General features: G+C 41.0%; 1 protein-coding gene across 5 annotated transcripts in view; it reads left to right on the top strand.

Moving 5' to 3' along the window:
* Pde7a (phosphodiesterase 7A) overlaps positions 1-25,126 on the top strand; it is a 92,116-nt gene that overhangs the window by 32,686 nt on the left and 34,304 nt on the right. For 4 of the 5 annotated variants that reach the window (XM_076932167.1, XM_076932165.1, XM_076932168.1 and 1 more), the window contains exons 2-3: positions 20,764-20,824; positions 24,112-24,195. In XM_076932167.1, coding sequence (XP_076788282.1) covers positions 20,764-20,824; positions 24,112-24,195 — 145 coding nt within the window. Of the gene's footprint in view, positions 1-15,145; positions 15,246-20,763; positions 20,825-24,111; positions 24,196-25,126 lie in introns of those variants that run through there. The other variant, XM_076932166.1, reaches the window with a different exon arrangement.

Genomic DNA, 25,126 nt, shown 5'->3' with positions numbered 1-25,126 from the left:
CCTTCCTTTTCTACTTCATGGAATAATCTTGGACCACTGATGTCAATTCATTAATGCTCTAGGAGAATTTACTATTATCCATCTCAGCTAGACTTTTCTTAGTTGGAAAATATATCATTATTTCAATCTTGTAGATCTGTATACACTGTTTATCTCAGTTAATTCTGGTAGGCCATATGTGTCTAGAAATTTATCTGTTTTTATAGATTTTAGGTATGTCTTAATTTTCTGAGTTACATTGGTATTTGTTGTGATGTCTCCATTTTTACTCCTAATTTTATTAATTTGGTCATTCATATATATATATACATACATATATATATATATACATACATACATATATATATATATATATCTAAAATTAGATAAGAATTTGGTGATCTTGAAAGAGCAACTTTCTTTCACTGATTCTTAGTGGATTTTTAGCTTCACTTTTTGGAGGGTCTCTGCAAACACCAGAGCTGGCAGAGTGTCAATCCATATGCGGCAAGAAGGAAATTCAGTTCAGTAGGACTCAATAACAGGTATTGGTTCAAACTTCTAGAGTCTGACCCTAGGCAGTCTGTTTTAGGCATATGTAAATAAAGCAAAATTTGGAAAAAGTTACCTGGTGATAATTACTCAATTCCATGTAACAAAGCTTAAGGCATGACTACATCAAAACTCTTTGTAAAATACATGTGACCTCTTCCACAAAAATGGGTTCTATAAATTGGCTACATGTGACATCTTAAGGGTTTGGGGGAAGATCTGATGTGGTTTGGGTCATTCAGGCAAAGGTCACCAGACTATCAATTGCCTCTGCTTCTGTGTGTAAAGTACATGAGACATCTCCTGTAAGGATGGTAAGATTGACTGAGAAACAGTGTTCAAGATAAGGGCCTGGGGAGAATGACCACGATAAATGCAAGAGCTGGGAGCCAGGTGTGGCCTGGCTGTACAGATAGTGCAGAAGTCACTATATGTATGGCCAGCCTTCCGGGTAGAAAACAGGGTGTACATCTATTCCTTTGAGAAGATAACCATGTGTGCTTAATTAACATTTCTGTTTCCCTGTGCTGTCTGTGAGCACAAGGACCCATGTTCTTCACGCCATTTCATCACTCTATCCCTAGCTCAGGTATTACCATCTGCTCTCTTTGGATTGGCTTGTTCTTGTTTTTCAAAACCCTAAGGCGCATCATGAACTCATTCTGCTGTGTTTAATACAGGTCTTAGGCCCTTCCACTTCTGGGCTGTTTTCATCACATGCATAGACTTTGCTATATTGTGTTTTTGTTTTCATTCAACTCTGGGCATTCATAAGTTTCTTTTTATTTCCTCAAGGAGACATTGATTATCAACAGTGCTTGTTCAGTCCCATGAGTCTCTGTGTTCCACAGCTTCTCTTGAGGTTTGATTGTTCTCCTATGGCCAGACAGAATTATTTTAATATTCATGTACTTATTTGGACTTGCTTTGTATCCAATATATGATCTGTTTTAGAAAGTGATCCATGGGCTGCTGAAAAGAAAGTGTGTTCTGAGGAGTTTGAATGGAATGCTTCACATGTACTTGTCAGTCCGTTTGCTTAAGATGTCACTTAACCCAGATGTTTGTTTATTGGGGTGAACTCTTTATGTATGTATTATTCATCTCTGTGTGTGTGTGTACACTGAATATATAATGGTTTCTTTATTGTCCATAAAATGAATCTAATCTTTTAGTTTTATCAAACTACCTATTTCAGTTTTTGGTTTTTTTTTTTAATAAGCTTCTCTGGTTAAGTTGTGAAATAGTCTCAAAGCCAAAAGTAATCGAATTTTACCTTTTTCATATACATATGTTGGAGTTTTTAAAATTGATACCCCTTTCAAGTCAGGGTACATATCTATTGTAAATTGAGAATAAATTGGAAGAAAGATAGGCAGTAATAATGTTCAGGCTGTGTCCAGGAAGCTGTGAGTAATTATTGGGGGGCAGTAGGGTATTCAGGATAAACAAGACAATAGGGTTACATTTGTGCCACGAGAGGAAAATTGTTGTCCTCTATCATTTTTGTAATAAGAAAGAAAAGGCTATATACTGAGGTGTTAGTCATGCCGTCTGATGAGAGGGCTTATTGTTTAGTTCTCTTTGGTGGGTTCTTTTTTCTCTCTTGTCTGTACAGATTTGTCTCCGTCAACTGATAGAGTACCTTTTTACTTAGAGATATTTTGTTATGTTGAATAGGACATACCTCTAGGTCTGTGTCTCGTGGTGTACATAAACATAGATGCACACATACACTATAGACGGCAAAGACTGACCCTTAGATTCCAAAGGTTGTCCTCCCCTCCACACATGTACTGTAGCATGCATGTACTCACTCTCACATACAAAAGTACAAACATAGGTGCATCAAACATACACTTAATGCATACATACGTACAGAAATGTTTTACAGATGTTTTCTACAAGTGCTAAGAGGCTACATGACTAGGAAGAGGAAGCCTTGCATTGAAGTCAGTGATCAGATGGCCCATAAACGGTGCTTCTTGCTCCTGCTGTAAGAGCATATTTATTGTTTGCATAAATTTCAGACCTGAGAAAGAGAATTCCAAACTTTGAAGAACATAAAAGAATATTTTATATATGTTTTATTGGGTTAAACCTAAAACCAGTGTTTCATGTCCTGCCATTTTAGGAACTGATTTCCTGCCATTAAGTACATCCAGAGTGTTGCATGACCATCACAACTCTCCATTTCTTAAACTTCGTCATCATTCCACACAGAAACTGTATGCCATAAGCAGATACTTAAATCCTCTCGTCCACTAGAAAAGTTCCTCCCATTCTCCCTCTTGTCTCTAGGATGAATGGTTTCAGTACAGGTGAAAAACCACGCCCACTGAGTGCTAGGCTTGCACTATCACTGAGCTAATTCCCGGGATTTATTTTTTACTTATTCACTTTATATCCCACTCACTGTCCCCCCCCCCAGTTCACCCCCTCCCACAATTCTTCCCCTATCAGCCCCACCCCCACCCCTTCTCTGAGTGGGTGCCCGCCCCCTGGGTATCTCTCTACCCAGCTCATCAAGTCTCTGCAAGGCTAGTGCATCCTCTCCCACTGAGGCCAGACATGGCAGCCTGTACAGGCAACAGCTTTTGGGATAGCCTCGTGTGATGTTATATGTATGCTCGGCCCAGAGACTGGCACTATTAAAAGGTGTGGCCCTGTTGGAGTAGGTGTGTCACTGTGGGTGTGGGCTTTAAGACTTCATCCTAACTGCCTAGAAGCCAGTAGTCTCATAGCAGCCTTCAGGTGAAGATATAGAACTTTCAGCATCTCCAACACCGAGCCTGCCTGGATGCTTCCACCTTCACGATAATGGATTGAACCTCTGAACCTGTAAGCCAGCCCCAATTAAATGTTGTCCTTTATAAGACTTGCCTTGGTCATGGTGTCTGTTCACAGCAGTAAAACCCTAAGACACCCCTCTCCAGTTGTTTGTGACCTACATGAAGACCAAGCTGCACATCTATTACATATGTGGGAGGAGACCTAGATTCAGCCCATGTATGTTTTTTGGTTGGTGGGTCAGGCTCTGAGAGCCCCAAAGGTCCAGGTTAATTGACTTTGTTGGTCTTTCTGTGGAGTTCCTATCCCCTTCTGGGCCCACAACCCTTCCTCCTATTCTTCCATAAGCATCCCCAAGCTCCATCTACTATTTGGCTGTGGGTGTCTGCATCCATCTGTCTGAGTCAGCTGCTGGGTGAAGCCTCTCAGAGGACAATATGCTCCTGTCTGCAACGCAGAGAGTGTTATTAATGCTGCCAGGGATTGGTGCTTACTCATGGGATGGGTCTCAAGTTAGGCTGATTATTGATTGACCATTCCCTCAGACTCTGCCCTATCCCTAATGAGTGCATTTCTTGTAGACAGGATATATTTTGGGTTGAAGTTTGGTGGGTGAGTTGGTGTCTCTACCCTTCCACTGGGATTCCTATCTGGATACAGTTGGTGGCCTCTTCAGGTTCCATATCCTCAATGTAGTGAGTTACAACTAAGATCACCCCCATTGATTCTTGGGTGCCTCCCTTATCCCAGGTCTCTGTTACATCCTGGAGTTGCCCCCACCTCCTCACTCCTGTCAGTTGCAGATTTCCATTCATAGTCATGGCCATCTAGCCATCTCTTCTGCCCTTCCCCACACACACTGACATTCCCCCTATTCCCCTCCACATTCCCCCTGCCTCCCAGTTCTATTCCTCTATCTGCCTCTTATCACAATTTTATTGATAAATAGGACCTCATGAAACTGTAAAGCTTTTGTAAGGCAAAGAACACTGTCAATAGGACAAAACAGCAGCCTACAGAATGGGAAAGGATCTTCACCAACCCTACATCTGACAGAGGGCTAATATCCAAAATTTAGAAAGAACTCAGGAAGTTAGACACCAATAACCCAAATAACCCAATTAAAAATGGGATATTGAGCTAAACAGAATTTTCCATAAAGGAATTTTGAATGGCTGAGAAGCACTTAAAGCCCTTAAAGTTCTGAGTCCTTAGCCATCAGGGAAATGCAAATCAAAACAACTGAGGTTCCATCTTAACATTCATTGGAATGGCTAAGATCAAAAACTCAAGAGACAGCACATGGTGGTGAGAGTGTGGAGAAAGGGAAACACTTCTTCATTGCTGGTGGGATTGCAAAATTCTACAACCACTTTTGGAAACCAATTTGGTGGATTCTCAGAATACTGGGAATACTTCTACCTCAAGACCCAGCTGTACCACTCCTGGACATATACCCAAAATATGTTCCAACATCCCACAAAAGCACTTGCTCAACTGTGTTTATAGCAGCCTTATTCATAATAACCAGAAACTGGAAACAACCTAGATGCCCTCAACTGAAGAATGGATAGAGAAAATGTGGAACATCTACACAGTGGAATACTATTCAGCTTTCAAAAATAGACATCATGAATTTTGCAGGCAAATGGATAGAACTTGAAAATACCATCCTGAGTGAGGTAACCCAGTCCCAAAAGGACATGCATGGTGTGTACTCACTTGTAAGTAGATATTAGCCATAAAACACAGGTACCATGCTACACTCCACAGACCCAGAGAAGCCAAACGAGAAGGAAGGCACAAGCAAGGATGCTTGAATCTTGTTTAGAAGAATTTTTTTAATGAGAAAGTTTTGTTGCTATTAGATAACACAGATTTTCTTGGTTACTTACTGTTCTATTGCTGTTCAGAGACACCATGGGCAAGGCAACGTTTTTTTTCTTTTTTATCTTTTTAATTGTATTGTTCTGTGTGTGGATTTTTTGCCTGTGTGCATGTCTGCGTACATTTGCCTGCCTGGTGCCTCTGGAGGCCACAAGAGGATATTGGATCCCATCCATAGAAGTTTATAAGCCACAGTGTGGGTGCTGGGAATTGAACTCAGGTCCTCTGAAAGAACAGCCCTTAACCACTCTCTTAATCACACTGAGCCATCTCTCTAAAGCAGCCCTTATAAGAGAAGGAATTTAATTGGGGCTGGCTTATAGTTCAGAGGTTTAGCCCATTATTGTCATGGGGGGAGCATGGCTATGTACAGGCAGACATAGTGTTGAGTAGCTGAGAGTTCTACATATGGATCCACAGGCAGCAGGGAGAGAGAGACAGTGGGTCTAGTTTGGGCTTCTGAAACCTTAAAGCCTACCCCTAATGACACACTTCCTCTAACAAGGCCACACCCACCCTAACAAGACCACACCCCCTAATCCTTCTTCAGTTGTACCACTCCCTATGACTAAGCATTCAAATATATGAGCTTATGGGGGCATTGTTATTCAAACTACCACATGATTTAACTTTTAAATTTCTTTACCGAATAGTAATTATAAGTGACTTTTAAAAACATGAAGCACCATGTACTTCAATGCAAATCACATTATTTTTGCCTTCTAAATTCTTTGTCTATTTCAAATTAAACTATTACAATCATATGCTTCCTGTTCTAATGTAAGCATATGGTGTTGAGAAAATAATTCTTGATTTGAATGTTTTCTCGTGAATTGTTTTAGTCTTCTTTAATTTCATTTACTGATTGTCTTAACTGCCTTTGAAATCAGTTTTTCTAAAGTGGACTGATTTGGTTTTGTGTGTTTGCCAGTTTTCATGATTTTGTGCCATTTTCCCTACATGGTCATTTTCAAAGTTCATGTGATTTAATTGTGGCTCTATCTGAGTGTGGAGTGTGGTGACTACTGTTTAGTGTCCTCCATTGGTACTAGTTACTGGAGTTGATCTGTTGTGACTAGTGTTCACGGTCCTCCATCAGTACTAGGTACCAGGTTGCTCTAAACACTGGCCAGATCCTCGACTGTGTTGGGGTTTGTTGTTTTTCTTTCCTTTTCTTTCCTTTTCTTTTCTTTTTCATTTACCCAAGAGATTTGGAAAGAATAAGATACTGGTTTACCCTGTGCTTTTGCCTGAGGAAAAGCCAGTGGATGTGTTTTTCTTGCATTCCAGCCTGGACCTCATTTTGTTGAGTGTTCTGTTTTCAGAGTTCATGGAGTCATTGTAGAAGATGTCTCTGCAGTTCCCAGCGGTTTGCAATTGTCGTCCATAAGACCCAGTTCTTTGAACTTCTTCCATGTTGGAATATTTTCAGAGTTTTTGTTAAATAGATACATTCACCCTTCCTAGTAAATAACAAAAATGATAAAGACACAGATTTTTGTCTTAGTTGGGTGTTGGGAGCCGACTCCTAGCAGAAAGTGGCTATCATCTTCGAAGCCATCTGGAGCCATATACTCCGATAAGAGACTTCGTTTTCAACAGCCTACAACAGCTGAAGCACACTCTGATAAACATCTTGTTTATCCCACATAGGTTGTTTTGCTGATTAGTGGCCTCAGCTACACGACACACATGGTATCCACGCCTACAAGGCACGTGGCAAAGCGTATAAATACCCCGGATTTCTTTTCAGTAAAGGAGACTGGAAACTTGAGACTCAATCAGAACCTCTGTCTTGTCTCCATTCTTCTGTCTCTTTCCCCTTCACCCTCACTCTCTTGCTAGACCCTGACCAGCAGACCGGAGCAGCAGCTCGGGCAGGACATAGTGGCCCCCAAGTCGGGCAGTGTGGGCCTCGACAGTTGAGCATTGTGCAAATCAGTGTTCATGTCGGAACTGAAGAATTTTAATATTAGCTGGTATACTTTGCTTTCATCTCCTGAAAGGGAAAGGGGGAGTATTGGAACCAGATTTTTGTCTGTGCTGAATCTAAAATGGGGTGCAGGTGTCAATTTGCTGATTGGGCGTTGTGTTTGGTTTTAGTTTCTTGTTTTTAGAGACAGGGTCTTGTAAATTCCAGGCTGTTGTGTAATTCATTGTGGAGCTGAGAATGACCTTAAATTCCTTGTCTTGATCATTCTGCTTCCAGCTCCAGAGAGCTAGGATTTTAGGCCACCTTGCCTGGTTTATGTAGTGCTAACAATCCAGCCAGCTCATGCTTGGTGAGCATTTAGCAAACTGTGCCACATCCCTAGTCTTCAGTTTGGTATTTGTTAAACCTTCTTGTCACTTGCTGTGATGGCTATTTTTGGTTGTCAACATAACTATATTTGGAATGAACTACAATCCAGAAATGGAGGACACGTGTGTGATCTAGATCTTGAGGCACAGTGGCTGTGCTTATAAAGATCTTGGGAAAAGGAATTAAAGCTCAGGCCCAAGCATGTTGGTATACATCTTTAATCTTAGCACTCAAGAGACAGACGCATGCAGAGCTCTGAGTTCAAAGTCAGTAAAGCAAGCCGGCAAGCAGCATCCTCCATGGTCTCTGCATCAGCTCCTGTTTCCAAGTACCTGCTCTGCTTGAGTTCCTGTCCTAACTTCCTCCAATGATGGATTGTGATCTGGAAGTATATAAATCCTTTCCTTCCCAACTTGCTTTTTGGTTGTGGTGTCTTGTCATAGCAATAGAAACACTTGCCTTGTGGATTGTTTCAAGTTTCTTTTCTGGCCTTAGTACTGCTGAGGTATGAGAGGACCAGGAATATTATCTACAAATATGTCTATGAGAGAGGATGGGTGATGGAGCCCGGGGGTTGCTGTTTAGTTTGAATAATTAACCATTTGTAAGTTTTAGACTGCTATCCCCCCCTTCTGTTTGTGAGGGTAAAGGTTTTGATTTAGACATCTTTATTATGATAATCCTAGTCTCTATGCAGCTCTGGTTAGTGTAGGGTTACTCCTAAATCTCCCGTTCCAGGCCAGCTCTCCCCAGGCCTTTGGACCTATGTAACCAGCACAGGATGGATGGATGTTTCAACTTAGCTGTCCTCAGATACACAAGCAAATCAGCCCCTTACTGTCCCACCTATCTGCCCTTAGGGCATCAACTCTTAGTGAGGCAGTAGCTTTCTTACAGACCACTTTGCAGACTGAAGTCTTCTTCCCATATAGTAGAACCTATTTTTTTAAAAAAATTGAACTTGTTCATGACTCTGTCTTTGCATACAATTCAAATTTCTTAATATGATTGACAGAAAAGTTTTACTGCTCTTCTAGACTCAGTCACTTCACCACTTCAAGTTTAACTTTACACAGTAATTGTGTACCTGTGGACATACTGTGCACACAATTCTGGGGATTTTAACAAGTGTGTTCACCCACACAACCACCCTCTTAGTCAAGATAGGATATTCCTCTGTAGTTGTCCCCTCTACCCCCCCAGCCACCCCGATGAGGTTTGTGTCATTGCTGTTCAGTTGTGATTTCTGGAATCTGGTTTAAATGTTTATGTTTCCTGCTGTTCTAACTGGCTTTTTATGATGCTTTTGAGACTGCTTCTGCAGATAAACATGCTCATTTTCATTGGCTGTTGGGTTACAATGTGCCAAAACAGTGTAGCTCCGAGTGCCCAGTGGCCTGAACTGGCTGCTGAACCCCACCTTACTACTGTTGTTCTGTAGAAATTTTCTTAGCCTTTATTTCTCTGCTTTCTAACTTTTTTCTTTTAATTAGAAGTTTGTAATTGCCTGTGTTTGTTCTTTCATTGTATGTATTTGGCTCTGTTACTCATTTTTGTGCTCTCCTCCATTGCATTACTGAGGAACGTGCCTTTGCCGTATACCATAATGTATGTGTTCATTGGTTGATGGGTGGCCACGTTGTCACCAGTCTTGAGTGTGATGAGTGAAACAGTATGAACATTTGTGTTCAAGCCATCTCTTGCCAACACAAGATATTGTGGATCCTTTTCTTTTTATTTTAACCTTTTGTGGATATATTAATAGTAGTAATCGCATCTTGTGGTTTCAGGTAGCATTTTTCTGATTATTAAATATACTGAGCCTATCTCACCTTCTTTTTATGGTCCCTTTTATCTGAAAAACTGACAATGTCACATTATCCTGGTGTCTTCAGCATACAAAATATTGGGCTAGATATCAAATCTGTCATAGTGACATCACACTGTCATACTGACATCGCATGTGTCATACTGACATCACATCATCATTCTGACATCACATCTGTCATAGTAACATTGCATTTGTGATACTGACATTGGTTGTGTAATACTAACATCTCATGCATGTATCATACTGACATCACACGGTCTTACTGACATCACATGTGTACCTTCACTCTCTGAGTCCTTAAGGCCCAACACAGTGAAGAGCTGATGGTCTCTTCCTCCTCAGCCCTCCTTCTTCCCCTTCTTTCTCTTTTCCCACTGTTCACGATAAGATATTTGTGGATTAAAATGCCTCAGGTACACTTTCAAACCTCTCCGCGCCTTGTTTAGTTTGGAACATGCAGCAGCTATTGTTGTGTATCCTTTTCCACAGTGTTTTCTTCATCACACTACGGGTACAATTAAATTGGTTTATTCTTAATCTACAACTAGGGAGGTCTCATTGAAAGAAGTCTCTCGTGGGGTGAGATGGTACCTGAGGCTTATCTTAATAATGAGTGTAGTGCCTTGACTTGCACGGTTAGCAAACTCTTGGTTTAATCTGGAATTTAAGTATGCTAGGTATGTTTTGTTATTGTTGTTGTTTGTTTTTCGGAAATTTAAAGCCTCAAGAAGTGAACCAGTAGAGTGACTTCCTGTAGTTTGACTTACTAGGACTTGAGCCTAGGACTTCAAGGCCAGTTCCCTCTTTAAAAACAAGTAACAAGGCCATACACATACAGTGAGTAAGCACAAATAAATGTGACTATAAGCTTCTGACTAAAGGAAAAGTCACAAAGCTGTGAGATAAGAAGGTAAGCCTCTACAGGACAGTGGGGCAATGTGTAAGTGTTTGTAACGTGGGGGCTTCGCCAGTCAGCTAAGACCATTTAGTCATTCTCGTTATAAAGTTTGACACATTGTAACCCAATATTCCATGGAAATGAGCATGTAATTCTTCTTCATATGAAAAGAGTAAAGACATCCTGATTTCTCCTAAGTAGCTAACTCTTCAGTTCAACAGAATATTGTCTTGTGACACCAAGATAGTCTATAGGTTTGCTTATTGATCTCATGCGTATAATAACTTTAAAATCATGGAAAAGCCAAAAGTTGTCACCCAAAACTGCCAAACTCTTGAACAGGGTAAGAATAGTTTAAATCCCACAACTCTAGAGCATGGACACCGAAGGGGCCACACACAGGCCATGCTATAAGCCTCAGGCTGCTAGCACAGTAACCCGGGAGAATGCCGGATGGAGTGCACCTGGATCTCACTGAGGCTGCACAGTCTCCGATGGTGTCCATACAAACAAAATGAGAGCAGTGTGTGGGTCCTGCACCCCCGTTAGGAAGAGTGCTTGCCAGGCAAGCACATATCCCCAAGAGGAAGCACTCCATATCCATGTGGTACAGCCTTCTTGTCTTGTTCCATAGCTGTGTCCATCATTGGAGATCAGAAAAAAAAAAGTTGCATATTACTTATTTAAAATTTTTTGAACATTCATTTTCATATAAAGTTGTTAATATATGTAGAACAGCGGATTGTGACCATCAGAAAACACATATTCCTGCTGGTCTTAAGAATTGAGACACTGCTCAGTTGCAACATTATAGCTGTGAAGTAGCAATGAAAGAAAGTGTATGCTTGGGGGTTCCTAAGACATGGGAAGTACATGTGGAGGTTAGCGAACAATTCTGCGGTCTGTTCTCCTCTTCCATCTTTATGTGGGTTATTGCAGTTGAACTCGGGTCCGGCTTGCGTGGCAAGTACCTATACCTACCGCACTATCTCACCAGCCCACCAAATTTTTATTTTGTGAAATTTGTACCATTGAAAAATGTTAACTTGTGGCTTTTAGTCAAAGAGGCAGAAAAAGCCCGCTTCTATTTACTTGTTACCATTCTGGGCTGCAAAGTGGCGCTCTGATAGTGTCCACACTTGTCTATCATAAATTTAGTTGTAGTTTTTTTTAAAGACACTACAGCACATTTATATAAAGAACTCTGTGATAAGCTATTTCTGTCTGCAGGATTCCAAAATTATAGGCACTGATGTCAATGCAGATGACGTTAGCCTAATTTGGTCAAGAGAGGGACCTGCAGAGTCTCTGCATGGATAGCGAAAGCCTATTGCCAAGAGAGACAGGTGGCCTCAGGGTGACAGAGAGCCCTTGGATCACTGTTCTAGGAAACAGTGATCAAAGTCATACTTTGGTGTTTATTGATCATCTCATAAAAGGATAATGTCTGCTTGTAACTGAGTTTTTCAAATACTAATCGTATAAACCCCAAAAAGACTTTTTAAAGAGTCACACTTTCTGTTTATAGTCTAAGATTGTTTTTGAAGGTTTAGCTGTGTTTTAATGCCCTGATTTTTTCTGCAGTTGTCAATCGATTTTTTTGTTGCACTGCTGCATTTCACTAAGGATTTGCCGTGGCTAAGGGAAGTCACTGTGAAAGAATGTACCAGGCATTACTGAAGCAGGGAGCTAACTTGACAAGACTCTTTGGCCTTATTGGAAGTATTTCCTTTATGACAGGTAGCCTTACAGTTTACCAAGATATGTTAGTACTAAGTAAATGTGTCTCAAAATAGTAAAAAGTTAGAAAGACATTAGGTTTCTGTCATGGAGATAGTTTAGGATATTTTACAAAAAAACTCAGGTAATAGCCTGAAAATTGGGCAAAAATTTCAAATTGTAAAGATGTTATCAGCAATGAAGACTTTGTGATTTTAGTTGTAAATTTAATAGCTATTTCAAGTCTCATAGGCAATTTTCTGAGAACGAGGATTATATCTAGACTGTCTCTGCATTCACAGTGTCAGTGGGTGCTGGAGTGGAGGGCCATTGTAGAGAGCCGAACTCTTAGCCTGGGTTAGAAATGAAAGCCTAGTTCCTGGTCCTGTTTCCCAGCAGATTTTTTCCACTTGACTAAAAGCTGCCCTTGTGGACATTGGGATTGAGATCCAGAATCAGGTTGGAGCCAACATGGTTAGGGCATAGCACTGATAACCCACTATGAATTGGATATTTTTTATGGTGGCATAAAACCCACATGCATACCAAAAAGGCACCCTACCACCTACCCTACACCAACCTCCACGTCCCACGCTTAGGGCTTTGTGGTGGTTTTTTGCAAAACCTGGTGTCCCACAGGCAAGCCTGGACTCTGGTGATCGATCCTTCACCCTCTCGAGTACTAGGATTCCAGATGTGTGCTACCACATGTGGCTCCCTGTTGTCTGGGCTAAAGGGTGGGGAGGGAATAAGGCTGCTCTCATGTCCAAGCCCACTAGAGTTTTAAGATGATAAAAATAATCCCAACAGAAGTCATTTAAATAAGAGGACTTTGACTTTACCTTTCTTATTCTTTTTTAGTGTTCCTGAATCCTGATTCTTTCTCTTCTCCTGTCAGCCCTTCTCTTTTAGTTCTAAAGAAAATGCAAGCCGGGCAGTGGCCCGGCAGTGGTGGCGCACGCCTTTAATCCCAGCACTTGGGAGGCAGAGGCAGGCGGATTTCTGAGTTTGAGGCCAGCCTGGTCTACCGAGTGACCAGGGCTATACAGAGAAACCCTGTCTTGAAAAACCAACAAAAAAAAAAAAAAAAAAAAAGAGAAAAGAAAAGAAAATGTAAATTCATGTGTTCACCATAAACAAAGACACATTAAACATTAAATGGTGTATGAAAAATAGCAATTTTATATTTGGCTTCTTAAAATGAGCCATATTACCAGCTGGTTGGCAAGAAGTGTGACGGTGCTAAGAGGCAAATTCCTGGGCATCGTGGAGGTGCCTGGTTCTGTGTGCGTAAGTAGGGAACTGAGAGTACCAAGGTTCTCTCTGCTCAACCTCTGCCCTTTGATTTTGATGGTTGGAGCCTTACTGGAGCAGGGCATCAAAGACCCCAATAGTCAAACCTAGTTTCATGACAAGTAATCCTTGCACAACTTAAAGATAAGAATTTGCATGTTACATCTTGTTATTGTGTCTTGCTATAGCAAGATGTGTGAAGTTTATGGTTCTGTGTTATGAATAATTTCAATTTAGGAAAACCATATTTTAGATATGCATTCATGCGTATTTCACTTTTGATAGGTACAGAATTAAGTCCTTTTAAATACTAATGAGATGACTCTGTGTATAAAGGCACTTGTGTGAAGGCCGCTAATATCCTGAATTCAATCTCAATCCTGTAAGTTAGAACACATATCTGGACACTTGAGTGATATCCCCTGACCTACATTCTGTCTCTGTCTCTGTCTCTGTCTCTGTCTCTGTCTCTCTCTCTCTCTCTCTCTCTCTCTCTCTCTCTCTCTCTCTCTCTCTCTCCTTCCTTCCATCCCTTCCTCCCTTTCCTTCTTCCTCCCTCCCTCCCTCCTCCTCCCTTCCCTCCCTCTGTCTAAGCCAAATAAGCCTCTTGTACTGAGGGATGAATGGATAACAAAACTTACATTAATTACTATTTGAATTCTGTTCAGATATGTTAACTATCATTTGTAAGGTGGGGATATGTAGATGATCTTGTCTCCTTGTGTACAAAGCCTGTGACACAGTCTTTTATCTCCTGAGTGTTTATTTCTGTCAGTCCAGCTGTCGTCAGCTCGTTCTGGAGCCTCTGCAATAATGTTCCAACAGCCTGGCCAGCCCCTAACCTCTCTGAACTGTATTGGCTAAAGTGTTAACCTCTTTAGCACAAGGCTCCCAACAGTTCTGCGTGGGGCCTGTGTTTCCTTCCCGCATCCTTGTCTGACTCATCTCTCTGCACTAGAGTTACTCAGGTTTGGGGTTTTCTTTTCTTTTCTTTTTTTGTCTCTAGCGGCTTTTTGTTTCTTTGTAGCTGTTTGGTTAATGTGGACTCTATAATTGTCTGAAGGGCAGGACCCGTGTTTGCAATCATTTTAGACATTCTTGTCATTAACATGGAGCCTACTATTTAACGGAAGCTTAATAAATTTTTGCTGATTTCTTCATTGAGAGTTTTGTGAGAGGCTCTTCATCAAAAGTAACTTGCTGGATGCCACGGGAGGTGGTGAAGATGGATGAAGAGAGACAAGCTTTGTTTCTGGACATCTCACTCGCAATCACAAGAACAAGACATGCACCCTGAATATTACAGGAACTAGACTTGCTTAGGACTTGAGAACAAATATCTTTTATTATGTGAAAATACATGACCTTGTCAGTAAATTCAGAATGAGTGACCTGTGAGGTTAAATGGCCCAGATGACATTTACAGCCACCACTGTTCTCATAAAGTAATCCCATAGTGCAAGAAAACAAGAGTGAAAAAATTCAGTACTCAGAGGTAAAGTGCAAACTGTTCTAATATTTTCAAGTGTGACGGTATTATGCTTGTAAACTGGCTTCCATGAAAAGAATGAGGAAATGTTTAGCCTTGCCAAGCATTTTTGAAAATTGCTTTAAAATACTCTGCAGAACAAAGATTACAGACATATTTGGGCTAGCCTGAGACCTTTTGTGGGATTATTAGAGCAGCTAGCTTTTCCCTGTCTTCCAGTACTATTTCTCCTGCTCTGTACTAGTGGTGGGGTTATGGCATTAAGCATGTGCTGAGCAGAAAGGTTAGCCAGGCAGTGCATTCCCAGAGGAGTCAGGTGATCACTGTCTGAAGGCAGCTGCCTGAGGTTCAAGGCAGTCAGTGTCCCCCCCTCTTCTGCCTTGGGACGCTGTTGTTCACCGGACTCCTTAAGGAGAGAGTATGTGGTGGGCTTTTGGTTGAGCCAATGGGAATCACATTGATCTGGTGTCTGGCTTTGGTTCTGATCAAGTGGATCACCTCTAAGGTATAGTGTCTTTGCTCTTAGCATTGTGACATTAATCGTTAATTTGCATATTTGATGTGAAATATCTACTTTTTGTATTGATTTTAATCTATCTAATTTCAAGGAGCTCTGAGTGAAAAGGTTTAAACTTGCTATTTGTGGGATTTGGGTTCTTTTATTTTTATTATTTTCTTTGCCACATGTTATTCCTCTTACAGGCTTTTTATGGTATCATTTTTTAGAAGCAAAGTAGCTTTCCCAGTGCTTCTTCTTTAAAAAAAGTTTGACTTTGAAGATTTTATAGAATTAAACAAGCCAGACTTTTGAATATTTGTGTTTTAAATATTTTCTTTTAGAGGAAAGGAGTGACTGATATTTATATGTGTAAAGTATTGAGGATGTTTGAAACAGTGACAAGCTTTATAAAACAAAACCCATCCTGTTGGGTTTTTTTTGGGGGGAAGGACTGTAGCTAAAATACATTCACAAAAATAATTATGACCTGTTGTTTTGAAATTAAATTCCATTGAGAAATGCTTGATAGTGTGTGAGCTAGCTAGCTAGCAACCTAGACCTGAGCCTGAAGCCGAAGACACTTGAGTTGACACTATTTGAAATTATTTTCTATACTTTCATAGAAATGGCTATATCTTTCATTTACCATGCAGCTCCTTTTGTTTCTCTATTAAGGAGGCAGATAGTAATTAAGACTCAGAAGACCTTTGTTTGCTAAGCAACAGAAGTGCCTATAAAGTTAACATTCTTCAGGCAACACTGTACGCCATCTGTTTAAATGTTCACAACAATTGTTTGAGGCAGTCAAAAGCTTGTCTTTTTAGTACATATTAAGAGACATGTATTCTTAAAAACTTGTTTTGCTATATATATATATTGGGAAAAATAGTTTTGTAATTTTGGCCATGTTTCGTCTGTTGCATATATGGTGTGATTTTTCCAGTGCTGTGTCCAGATGCTTTACTTAGACCCCAGTGTTTACATTCATTAACTCAGTTTACTAGTGTGCAAGTGGGATAAAGGTTGTCTTACAGGGTTCTTGTGTGGGTTAAGTGAAATTTTGTATGAAGACATCTAGAACATTATCTATTGTTGCTTTTGTCATGCTTGACCTTAAAAGTTATGTGTTAACTAATATTGGGGACAATGTCTACCTTTTGTTATGTACCTGCAGTGCAGTCTTTATGGAAGAATGACTCAACCTGTTCCAGAGCACCATGATTCTTGGGAGCCTGTGGTTTAACTTGTTTATGCTGCGGCCACTGGTTGCTGATTAGCTCGGCCTCGCCCATGTTTTGACCTATACTAGTTTGCTTTACAGGCTGTTCCCAGGATGGCTAACTGAGAAGAGTCACGATAGAAGCCTTGGTTAGTTCTGTTCTCTAGAGAAGTGTGATGGGAATGTGGACGCAGCCTACAGGACATCAGGACTGATGTAGACACAGGATTTTCATAAAATTTGTTTTTCTATTTTTTCTTAGAAATAAAATTCTACTAGTATGTGGCCTTAAAATTGTCATCTTTTAAGAAATGTTTGTTAAGCTTGTGTTTTGGTGTATAAAGCACATTTTTTAAAGTGACACTCTTAAGTGGAATAAAACTTTATTCTAATTCATAATGTAATTCATATTTTAAAATGAGTTACTTTAGATTAACTAGATTGCTTAGAGAGAGAACTTGATACTCATTAAATGTAAGTTATAAGGAAGTTGAGTGTGATTTGTATTCATTGGTGGGTTCAGATACTTATTTTAAAAGTTGATTCTTTTTTTTAAAAATTAATTTCATTTGGATTTATTTGGTAGGTATCTTGGGATTCAGGCTAGTTTTTAGGCTATTTATATTAAGTACTTTAACAGAACAAATTGAATATTTTATTAAGTAATTATCAAAATATACTTAACTAAGCTACATTAAATTTTACTTTTTTGCCCAAATTTTAACAAATATTTGATAGTAAAGATGACATCTTTACCATCAGGTAATAAATAGCACTGGCTTTTTATTGCAGAGTAACTAACTCACTGCGAGACAGCAGCAGTTCTGCATACTGTGCAGCCCGGGATGTATTCCTTAGGAATTAGTTCCTTGCTATTTGAGATCATACTTCCTTTACAAATTTTTTATATGATTTGCATTTTTATTTACTTTGTGAAATATAATAACTATACATGCTATAACGTTTAAAAGGTGCAAAGTTCTGTGGGACCATGAAAAGATAGCTTGGTTTCTGGTGGAGCACTGGCTAGAGATGGCCAGAGACCCAACAGGTATCCTGCAAGGGACGGCATGCATTTCGCCACGCTCCCAGACTCCAGGCTCCTGACATGAGGCAGAAGAACTCCATTGACCAGGGCTTTTCAGTCATGTAGGGCAACACCCCTTACAGCCCCTCCCAAAGAGAGGTTTGTGTCACCTAGCACTAGTAGAGGGTGTAACTACAGGCCGCAGAGCCTCAAGAGATCGCCATATTAATAAGATGCCTAAAGGCCAGAGGGCGTAGCCAATTAAACATTCCTTCCCAGACCCTCCTCCTTATAAACGGTGTTTAACCAAAGGCCCGCCCTGGGAGTGTGGGGGTACAGCTAGATCTACTTTCCACTATGACAATAAACCTTTTAAAACCATGGACTTCCTGGTGTCTTTGGGGCCCCAGCATGGGGAACCATGGAGAAGGCCTTTGACTACTGAGGGAAGAGGGTCTAAGAAGGAATGCTTAACTGGCTACGCCCTCTGGCCTTTAGGTATCTCATTAATATGGAGATCTCTTGAGGCCTGAGGCCTGTAGTTATGTCCTCTACCTGTGGAGGGGCTGGTAGGGGCGTTGCCCTATGTGACTGAAAGGCACTGATCAATGGAGGTCTTCAGCTGCATGTCAGGAACCTGGAGTCTGGAAGCAAGGCTGAATACCCACAGTCCCATTAGGGTCCGGGGTTCGAGGACTGTGCTCGGCCAGGAAATAAGCTATCCTTTCATGGTCCCACAAAGTTCCACATTAAAAGTCCTCATACTGACTCTGTCCTTTGATGTCCTTGGTGACAATGAGTATTGATAGAATTTAGTTTTGGCTGAAAGGTTTGTTCTACATTTCATGAACTTATTAAAGGATTAAGTCATACAAGGTTTCAGCCTACTTTTTCTTAGCTGATAAGTAAGCATTAAGAATATACCCTGGGATTGAAGTGGTCAAATGCTCGTGCAGACATTGAGGACCTGCATTCAGTCCTCAGGCATGTTGACACCTGCTTGTAATTTGAGTCCTGAGGACTCAGGCAGATTCTTAGGGCTCTCTGATCAGTCAGTCTAGCCTACTTGGTGAGTTCTAGGCCAAGTGAGAGACTATTTCACAAAACAAAGTAGATGGTGCCTGAGGTATTGACCCCCAGCCTCTACATATTCACACATGTGCACACACACAGACACACACACACTGGGTTGCATACCAATTCTATGTAATTTGTTAAAGAAACTATTTTTGTAATTATTTTTAGGTTGATGGTCTTACCTCCCTGGAGATTTGTAGACACATATGTTAAGTGCCTATAAATCTCAGCCAAAGTTTTATGTGGCAGAAGATCATTAATCTTATGAGTAGATCTTTGATCACACAGCTTCATTGTGCTAAGTTTTGTTGATGAAATTGTGAACACTCCCTCTCTCCTTCCCTTCCGTGTCTGTGTGTGTGTGTGTGTGTGTGTGTGTGTGTGTGTGTGTGTGTTAAACAGAAGCCCCTGCTCAGTTCTCTCCTCAGGTCTTTATGGTGTCACATCACTGAACAGATCAGATTAGTACATCGTGGCACTGACTCCCTGTAAAGAAATTAATTGCTAAAAACAAAAACAAAATTATGCCAGGCATGGTGGCACACACCTTTAATTCTGCATTCGAGAGGCAGGCAGATCTCTGCAGGTTTGAGGCCAGCCAGTTTACATACCAAGTGCTACATATAAGCCAGCCCTCATTTTATAATAGGGCCCTGCCTCAAACAAACAATTTTATGGTAATCAAGTGTGTGTGTTCATGCACTCACCATGCTACAGTGTGCCTGTAGAGGTCAGAGAGTACCTTGAAGGGATCAGTCCTCTCTTCCTACCCTTTGAGTCTATCTAGGGGATTGAACTCAGGGCCATCAGTCTTGGCAGCAAGCACTTACTAAACCATTTCACCAGCTTCTTCTCTATTTTTGATGTGCCAGGTGCTGGGATTTGGTCTGGGTCTGAAGTAGCCAGCAATGATTTAGGCATTTGGTGGTGCAGACTTAGATACTAATCAGAGGTTAAGTCATTCGTATCATCCAGATTTTGAGGTGTATTCACCTATATCAATTCTGACAAGTTTGACACAAGTGACTTGTATCAAATCTGACTATCAAATCTGAATAAACTGTTCATTTATTCCTTAGTTCATACATTTTGTTTGCAACAACTGCATTTGTTAACAAAGTATTTATTTAGCGCTTACTAGCTGCTAGGTCATATTTCAGAGGCCTCACCACTGTGGTGAACGAGACAGATAACGTTCCAGCTCCTGTGAAACTTCTATTTTAATACAAAGCAAATAGGAGAACACTAGCCAAGAGCTACAAGCTGCCTCTAACGCCCAAGCGCCGGACTAAAGGTGTGCGCTGCCATGCTGGCTGGTGTTTTGTTTTGGGTTTGGTTGGGTTGGGTTGGTTTTTTTTTTTGTTTTTTTTTTTTGTTTTTCCTTACACAGTTAACAAAAATTTGTTGCCTTTAAAGCAGTAGCCTAGAGGCAAAGCAGGAAAGCGTAATTTTCAGATGGTTACAGCTTTATTTAATAATCAGGGTATGCCTAACAATGCTTCATTCCAGCCTATGAGATAGAAACAGAGGGATGGCAGTGCTTGACGCAGGCAGGGGATCAGTAACTGTGAAGGCAGGCACTAGGCATGGAGGTGAAGTTAGAGGACAGCATGACTACATCATGGTGAGGGATATGGTAGGCATTGAGAGGCCGTAGTCCCGAGAACATGGGTTTGGGACTCACTTCCAGTGCAGTGGCGACCACTGGAGGACTTGTGAGTGGGACCTAAAATAGTCACTCCTGTAATACATAAGGGTCTGGGGCTTGGGGAAGATGCACCTGAAACACCAACAGATTGATTGACCTTTCCCCTCTCCTTCATATTGAGTAACTCTCATGATTGTTTTAGTAACCAACTTCTGTGTGGCTGGAGACACATCTCAATCAATACCCGAGTGTTTGTCCAGCCTGTCAAAGGCTCTGGGTTCCGTCCTCAGCATCCCACACCCACAGAAGAGATCAGCCTCCATGTCCATCTCAAACCTTTCACTCCTGTGTCCATTTCTTAGGAGTTCTTAGCTATGTTGTATCTGTCTGTCTCATAGCTAGAGCTTTCCAGAGCAGATGCATTTTATGTATTCAACATTTTGGGGGGACAGTTTGTTGCAAATAATATGTAATAATACAAGCATGATTACTAAATTAAATTTTAGATCATATTTCATCATCACGTACTAAAATATATGCCTTTTTTTTTCAGAGACGTGGAGCTATTTCCTATGACAGTTCTGATCAGACTGCGTTATATATTCGTATGCTGGGTAAGCACAACTTTATATCAGTGCCAGTTGGTTTTGCTGTTGTATTATCTGAGGTGGGATGTCTTGCATTAGGTAGTCTTTTCATCACTTTTTGAAGCAGAAATTGAAGTTTAGCACCTGAAAACTGATACTGAGTGTGATGAATAAAGAGGGGGCATTTTAGACTTAAGACAATTTAAAAGTCCAGTTAAATAGAACAGTACTTTTAGTGTATAGCTTTTAACTGTTTTAGAGCATTCTTCATGGAAAATAGGTTACCATCTGCTAATTAAAGAAGTGCATCCCAACATGGTGTGTAAAATGAATTATTTTTAATATAAATAAGTAACAAAATTAATCCAGCAATTGTATTCCTTTACCTTTGCTAGTCCCCAGTAATCACACAGAGAAACCAGCACTTACTTCAAGCTGTACCTCAATAGCTGAGCGGTTACATGATCTCCCTGAATCTCCTCTGCTAATCCGGCTACCTCACAACCCCGTCCAGTGATGCTTGCATATTATTTATTGATCTGGCTCGTTGGCGTTTTTTCTTGAGGTGTCTTGGACTCTCTCCTCCTTGTGTTGCGATGCATTTCCCTCACTCTCCCCTCCCCCTGGCTGGCAGAAGCTGTTCTCTCTTCTGCCCGACCATTGCCTGATCAGCATTTATTGACAAGCAGAGAATAAATAGTTAGAACTGTTTAAACAAACTTGACACAGGAGATTCTTGATATAAGAATTACAGTGTCATGTCCAGATTGAAACAAGATCTGAGGGCAGAGAAATGAGCATTTGAATAACCCAAGGACAACCTTTACCCAGTGTATAAAAATATTATGCCTACAGTGATGAGTCCAAGAATACATGATTATGTCAGTCCTCATTTTGTGCTCAAGTAGCTTACTGAGAGAACTTGATACTTAAACACATTCTACATTTCCTGATTCCACAAGTCAGTATAAGTAGCTGTGCACTTATGTGTTTCCCCTCTTCCTGACTTTGTTGGCATTATCCCTTCATTCAAGCACATCTCTTGCTCTTTACTTCACACAGTTAAACATGCAGTTAGATCTCAGTACGCACACTTGCTCCTAACTTTTCTCTTCATGGTTAAAATTCTTCCTTCAGCTCTGAGAACCTGAGGCAATTTTTACAGTTTATCTGCCTCTGTTGCTTCCTGTGGTTCTGATTGTGCTCTTACTCCTTCCTCTTTAATGCGCTCTGTGTCTTGTGTGTTACCCACTTCCGTTCTGTTCTAGTACAGCAGGTGTTTGTTCTGCATTTCCTTTCCCATCTCTTAAAACAAAGCTGCAGACATATTTACTGTGTTTCAGTGGGTATATTTTGGTAAACATAATACAGACACCTCACACTTTTTTAAAAAAAATATTATTTACTGTATGTGAGTACACTGTAGCTGTCTCCAGGCACACCAGAAGAGAGCATCAGACCCCATTACAGATGGTTGTGAGCCATCATGTGGTTGCTGGGAATTGAACTCAAGATCTCTGGAAGAACATTCTTAACCTCTAAGCCATCTCTCCAGCCCCAACACCTCATACTTTCAATAGGCCTGAGAAGATTTGTTTGCCACATCTGAAGTCTTATTATCTCAGTAGGTATTACTCAGTTCTCCCAAAATGCAGTAATTCCTGACTCCTGTATACCCCAGTTCATTGGCAAGTCTGATTTGTGGGTATCTTCAAAACCAGCACTCACCGTCTTGATCACATATCACCCAGTCCAAGCCCTGGGTTTTGCTTTGCATCTTGCACTTGTTTTCACTTGGTCTTTGTGGATTGTGGTTGACGCAACCCAAGTGAACTTTTTTAAACACATAATAAAGCCATCTTAACTCCGAGTACTCTGATGACTTTCAGCCTTGGATTAAGAGCCAGATCTGACATATTCGGTACCAAGGTCCGGCGTGATCCAGCCCTGATGCCTTTTTGACACCTCTCTTCCCAAATTCCTTTTCCTGGAACCCCTGCCATGCTGGCCTTTTTATTTGTATGTGAGCATGCTAGGTGTGCTGCTGGGTCAGTGTTCATGTTTGCTCTTCCTAGTGCATGGAATTTCTCCTGCTAGTCCTACGGCTCACTGCCTCACCTGTTGCAGGTCCCTGTTTAGACACCTCTTCAGTGAAGCCTCCCCTGATGATACTGTCCAACCCCATTCCTCCATCCCCAGTTCCTCTCAACTAACTTTAGAGCTTCTAACCCTTCTCTGGAGAAAGGAGTTGTGTGTTTGTTTTATTCGTATTTGGGAAGGTAAACTTTGTGCACTGCTGTGTCCTGGGTCTAACGTGTTCAGCAAACCTTTGTCACAATAAGAAGTAACTATGTAAAAGAAGTCTTGGTAGATAAAGATGGGGTCACAGTACATGAAGAGAGCCTTCCTTAAGGACACAGAGCAAGGAGATCCTCCAAGGAGCTCAGAGTTTCAGGAGGACAGGAAGGGGCCGTGAGACTCTTCCTGCTGTTGTGAACCTGGGTGACAAGACAGCTTTAACGGGAAAGGACTGCTTTTGGAACCTGTGGTTTAAGGACTGGCTTGTCACCTGCAGCAACACAGGCTTTGCAATGCGGTGGAATCTCCCGAAACCCGATTTCTGCATCCGCAGAGTGGGAGCTAGGACTCTTCGTATGCGTGCTGGTTACAGGATTGAGCAACGCCTGTAAGTTGTTGAGTGCCTGGTAGTTGAGTGCTAGATCATCCGAGAGTCACGTGGGGGTTATGCAAGAACAGTATCACACAAGTGTAAGAACCTGCTAAAACCCCGGGTGAGCAGAGATTACCAGTGTGCAAAGTGACTTTACTACATTATAAGATTATTGTGTGATCCCTGTCTCTGTTTGCAGGCAGCCCGGGCAGAGCAGACAGTGGTAAATGTCTGCTTCTCACTGTGGCTTTTTCCTCTGGGAAACAGATTTCATTTCCCACTGGCTTTTTATGGTTGCTGTTTCAGCCACATCAGAGTAATAATGTAGATAATTATTAAGGACTATAATTTTTAAGCGTCCTAACCCAGCCTTACAACTCAATACTGAAATTTTATTACATCCTCCAAATAAATCAGTTCTTAGCCATTCGACTCATTTGTTTGCTTTTGTCTCTTAACAGAGTCCTGAGTTTCCTTGTGGCACTCTCACGTGTATGTCACTATCCTGATTCTTCCCTTTCCTTCCAGGCTTCCCTGGCTGGCCTGTACCAGAGGAGCAGGATCCCACATGGGCCTGTTTGTACATGGGACCTACTTCCTAGTAACAGTTTTCTAACCTTACATTTGTTTGTGATCTGTCCAGGAGATGTCCGCGTGAGGAGCCGAGCAGGATTTGAAACAGAAAGAAGAGGTTCCCATCCATACATTGACTTTCGTATTTTTCACTGTATGTATTTCATTCATATTTTCAAAACTAAAATTTTTTATAGTTTTCATTACTTAAACCTTCCTAGCGTTTAGTTTCCTCAGGGGAAAAAATACAAAGGAGGAAAAATGCTGTGTTATCTTTTGACTTTTAAATTTTTTTTAAAAAAATATTGTCATAAATTATGCTCTTTCTAGATAATGTCGATAAATACAGATAACTAGAAGAGAATAATAATTAGAAATTTGTTTTTGACTCAATATCTCATGGAGGCCAGGCTAGCCTCCTACTCACTGTGTAGCTCAGGATGACCCTGGACTTGGATCTTTCTCCCTCTGTCTCCCTCCTGAGTACTACATTACAGGTGTTGGCTACTATGCCTGGCCTTTGGGGTACTGGAGACCAAAGTTAAGGCTTCATGCATGCCAGGCATGCACTTCACCAACTGAGCCTCATTTCCAGTTAAATCTGGTTTTCCGTGGGTTTTTTTTTAATATCTTTTTATTTTGGTTTTTCAAGACATGGTTTCTCTATATAACCCTGGTTGTCCTGGAACTCACTCTGTAGACCAGGCTGGCCTCGAACTCAGAAATCCACCTGCCTCTGCCTCCCAAGTGCTGGGATTAAAGGCGAGTGCCACCACTACCTGGCTTCTTAATATCTTTAATTACTTCAGATAATGCCAACATGTTTTATGCAGATAACATGATAATAGGTTTTCAGAAGTTAAATGAAGTGTCATCCTTTTGGTTTATTTAAAAATACTAATAGAATGAGTATTTTAAAAACAAACATTTGTGTGTGTGTGTGTAGATCGTAGTGGAGAGAAAGGGAAAAACAAGTTTTAAAGGTCTTAAATACTGCCGGGCGGTGGTGACACACGCCTTTAATCCTAGCACTTGGGAGGCAGAGGCAGGCGGATTTCTGAGTTCGAGGCCAGCCTGGTCTACAG

Source organism: Arvicanthis niloticus, chromosome 4, assembly GCF_011762505.2.
Source record: "Arvicanthis niloticus isolate mArvNil1 chromosome 4, mArvNil1.pat.X, whole genome shotgun sequence".
Taxonomy (NCBI): domain Eukaryota; kingdom Metazoa; phylum Chordata; class Mammalia; order Rodentia; family Muridae; genus Arvicanthis; species Arvicanthis niloticus.
Note: the sequence above shows the minus strand (reverse complement) of the source record. Positions and strands in the feature narration are given on the sequence as shown.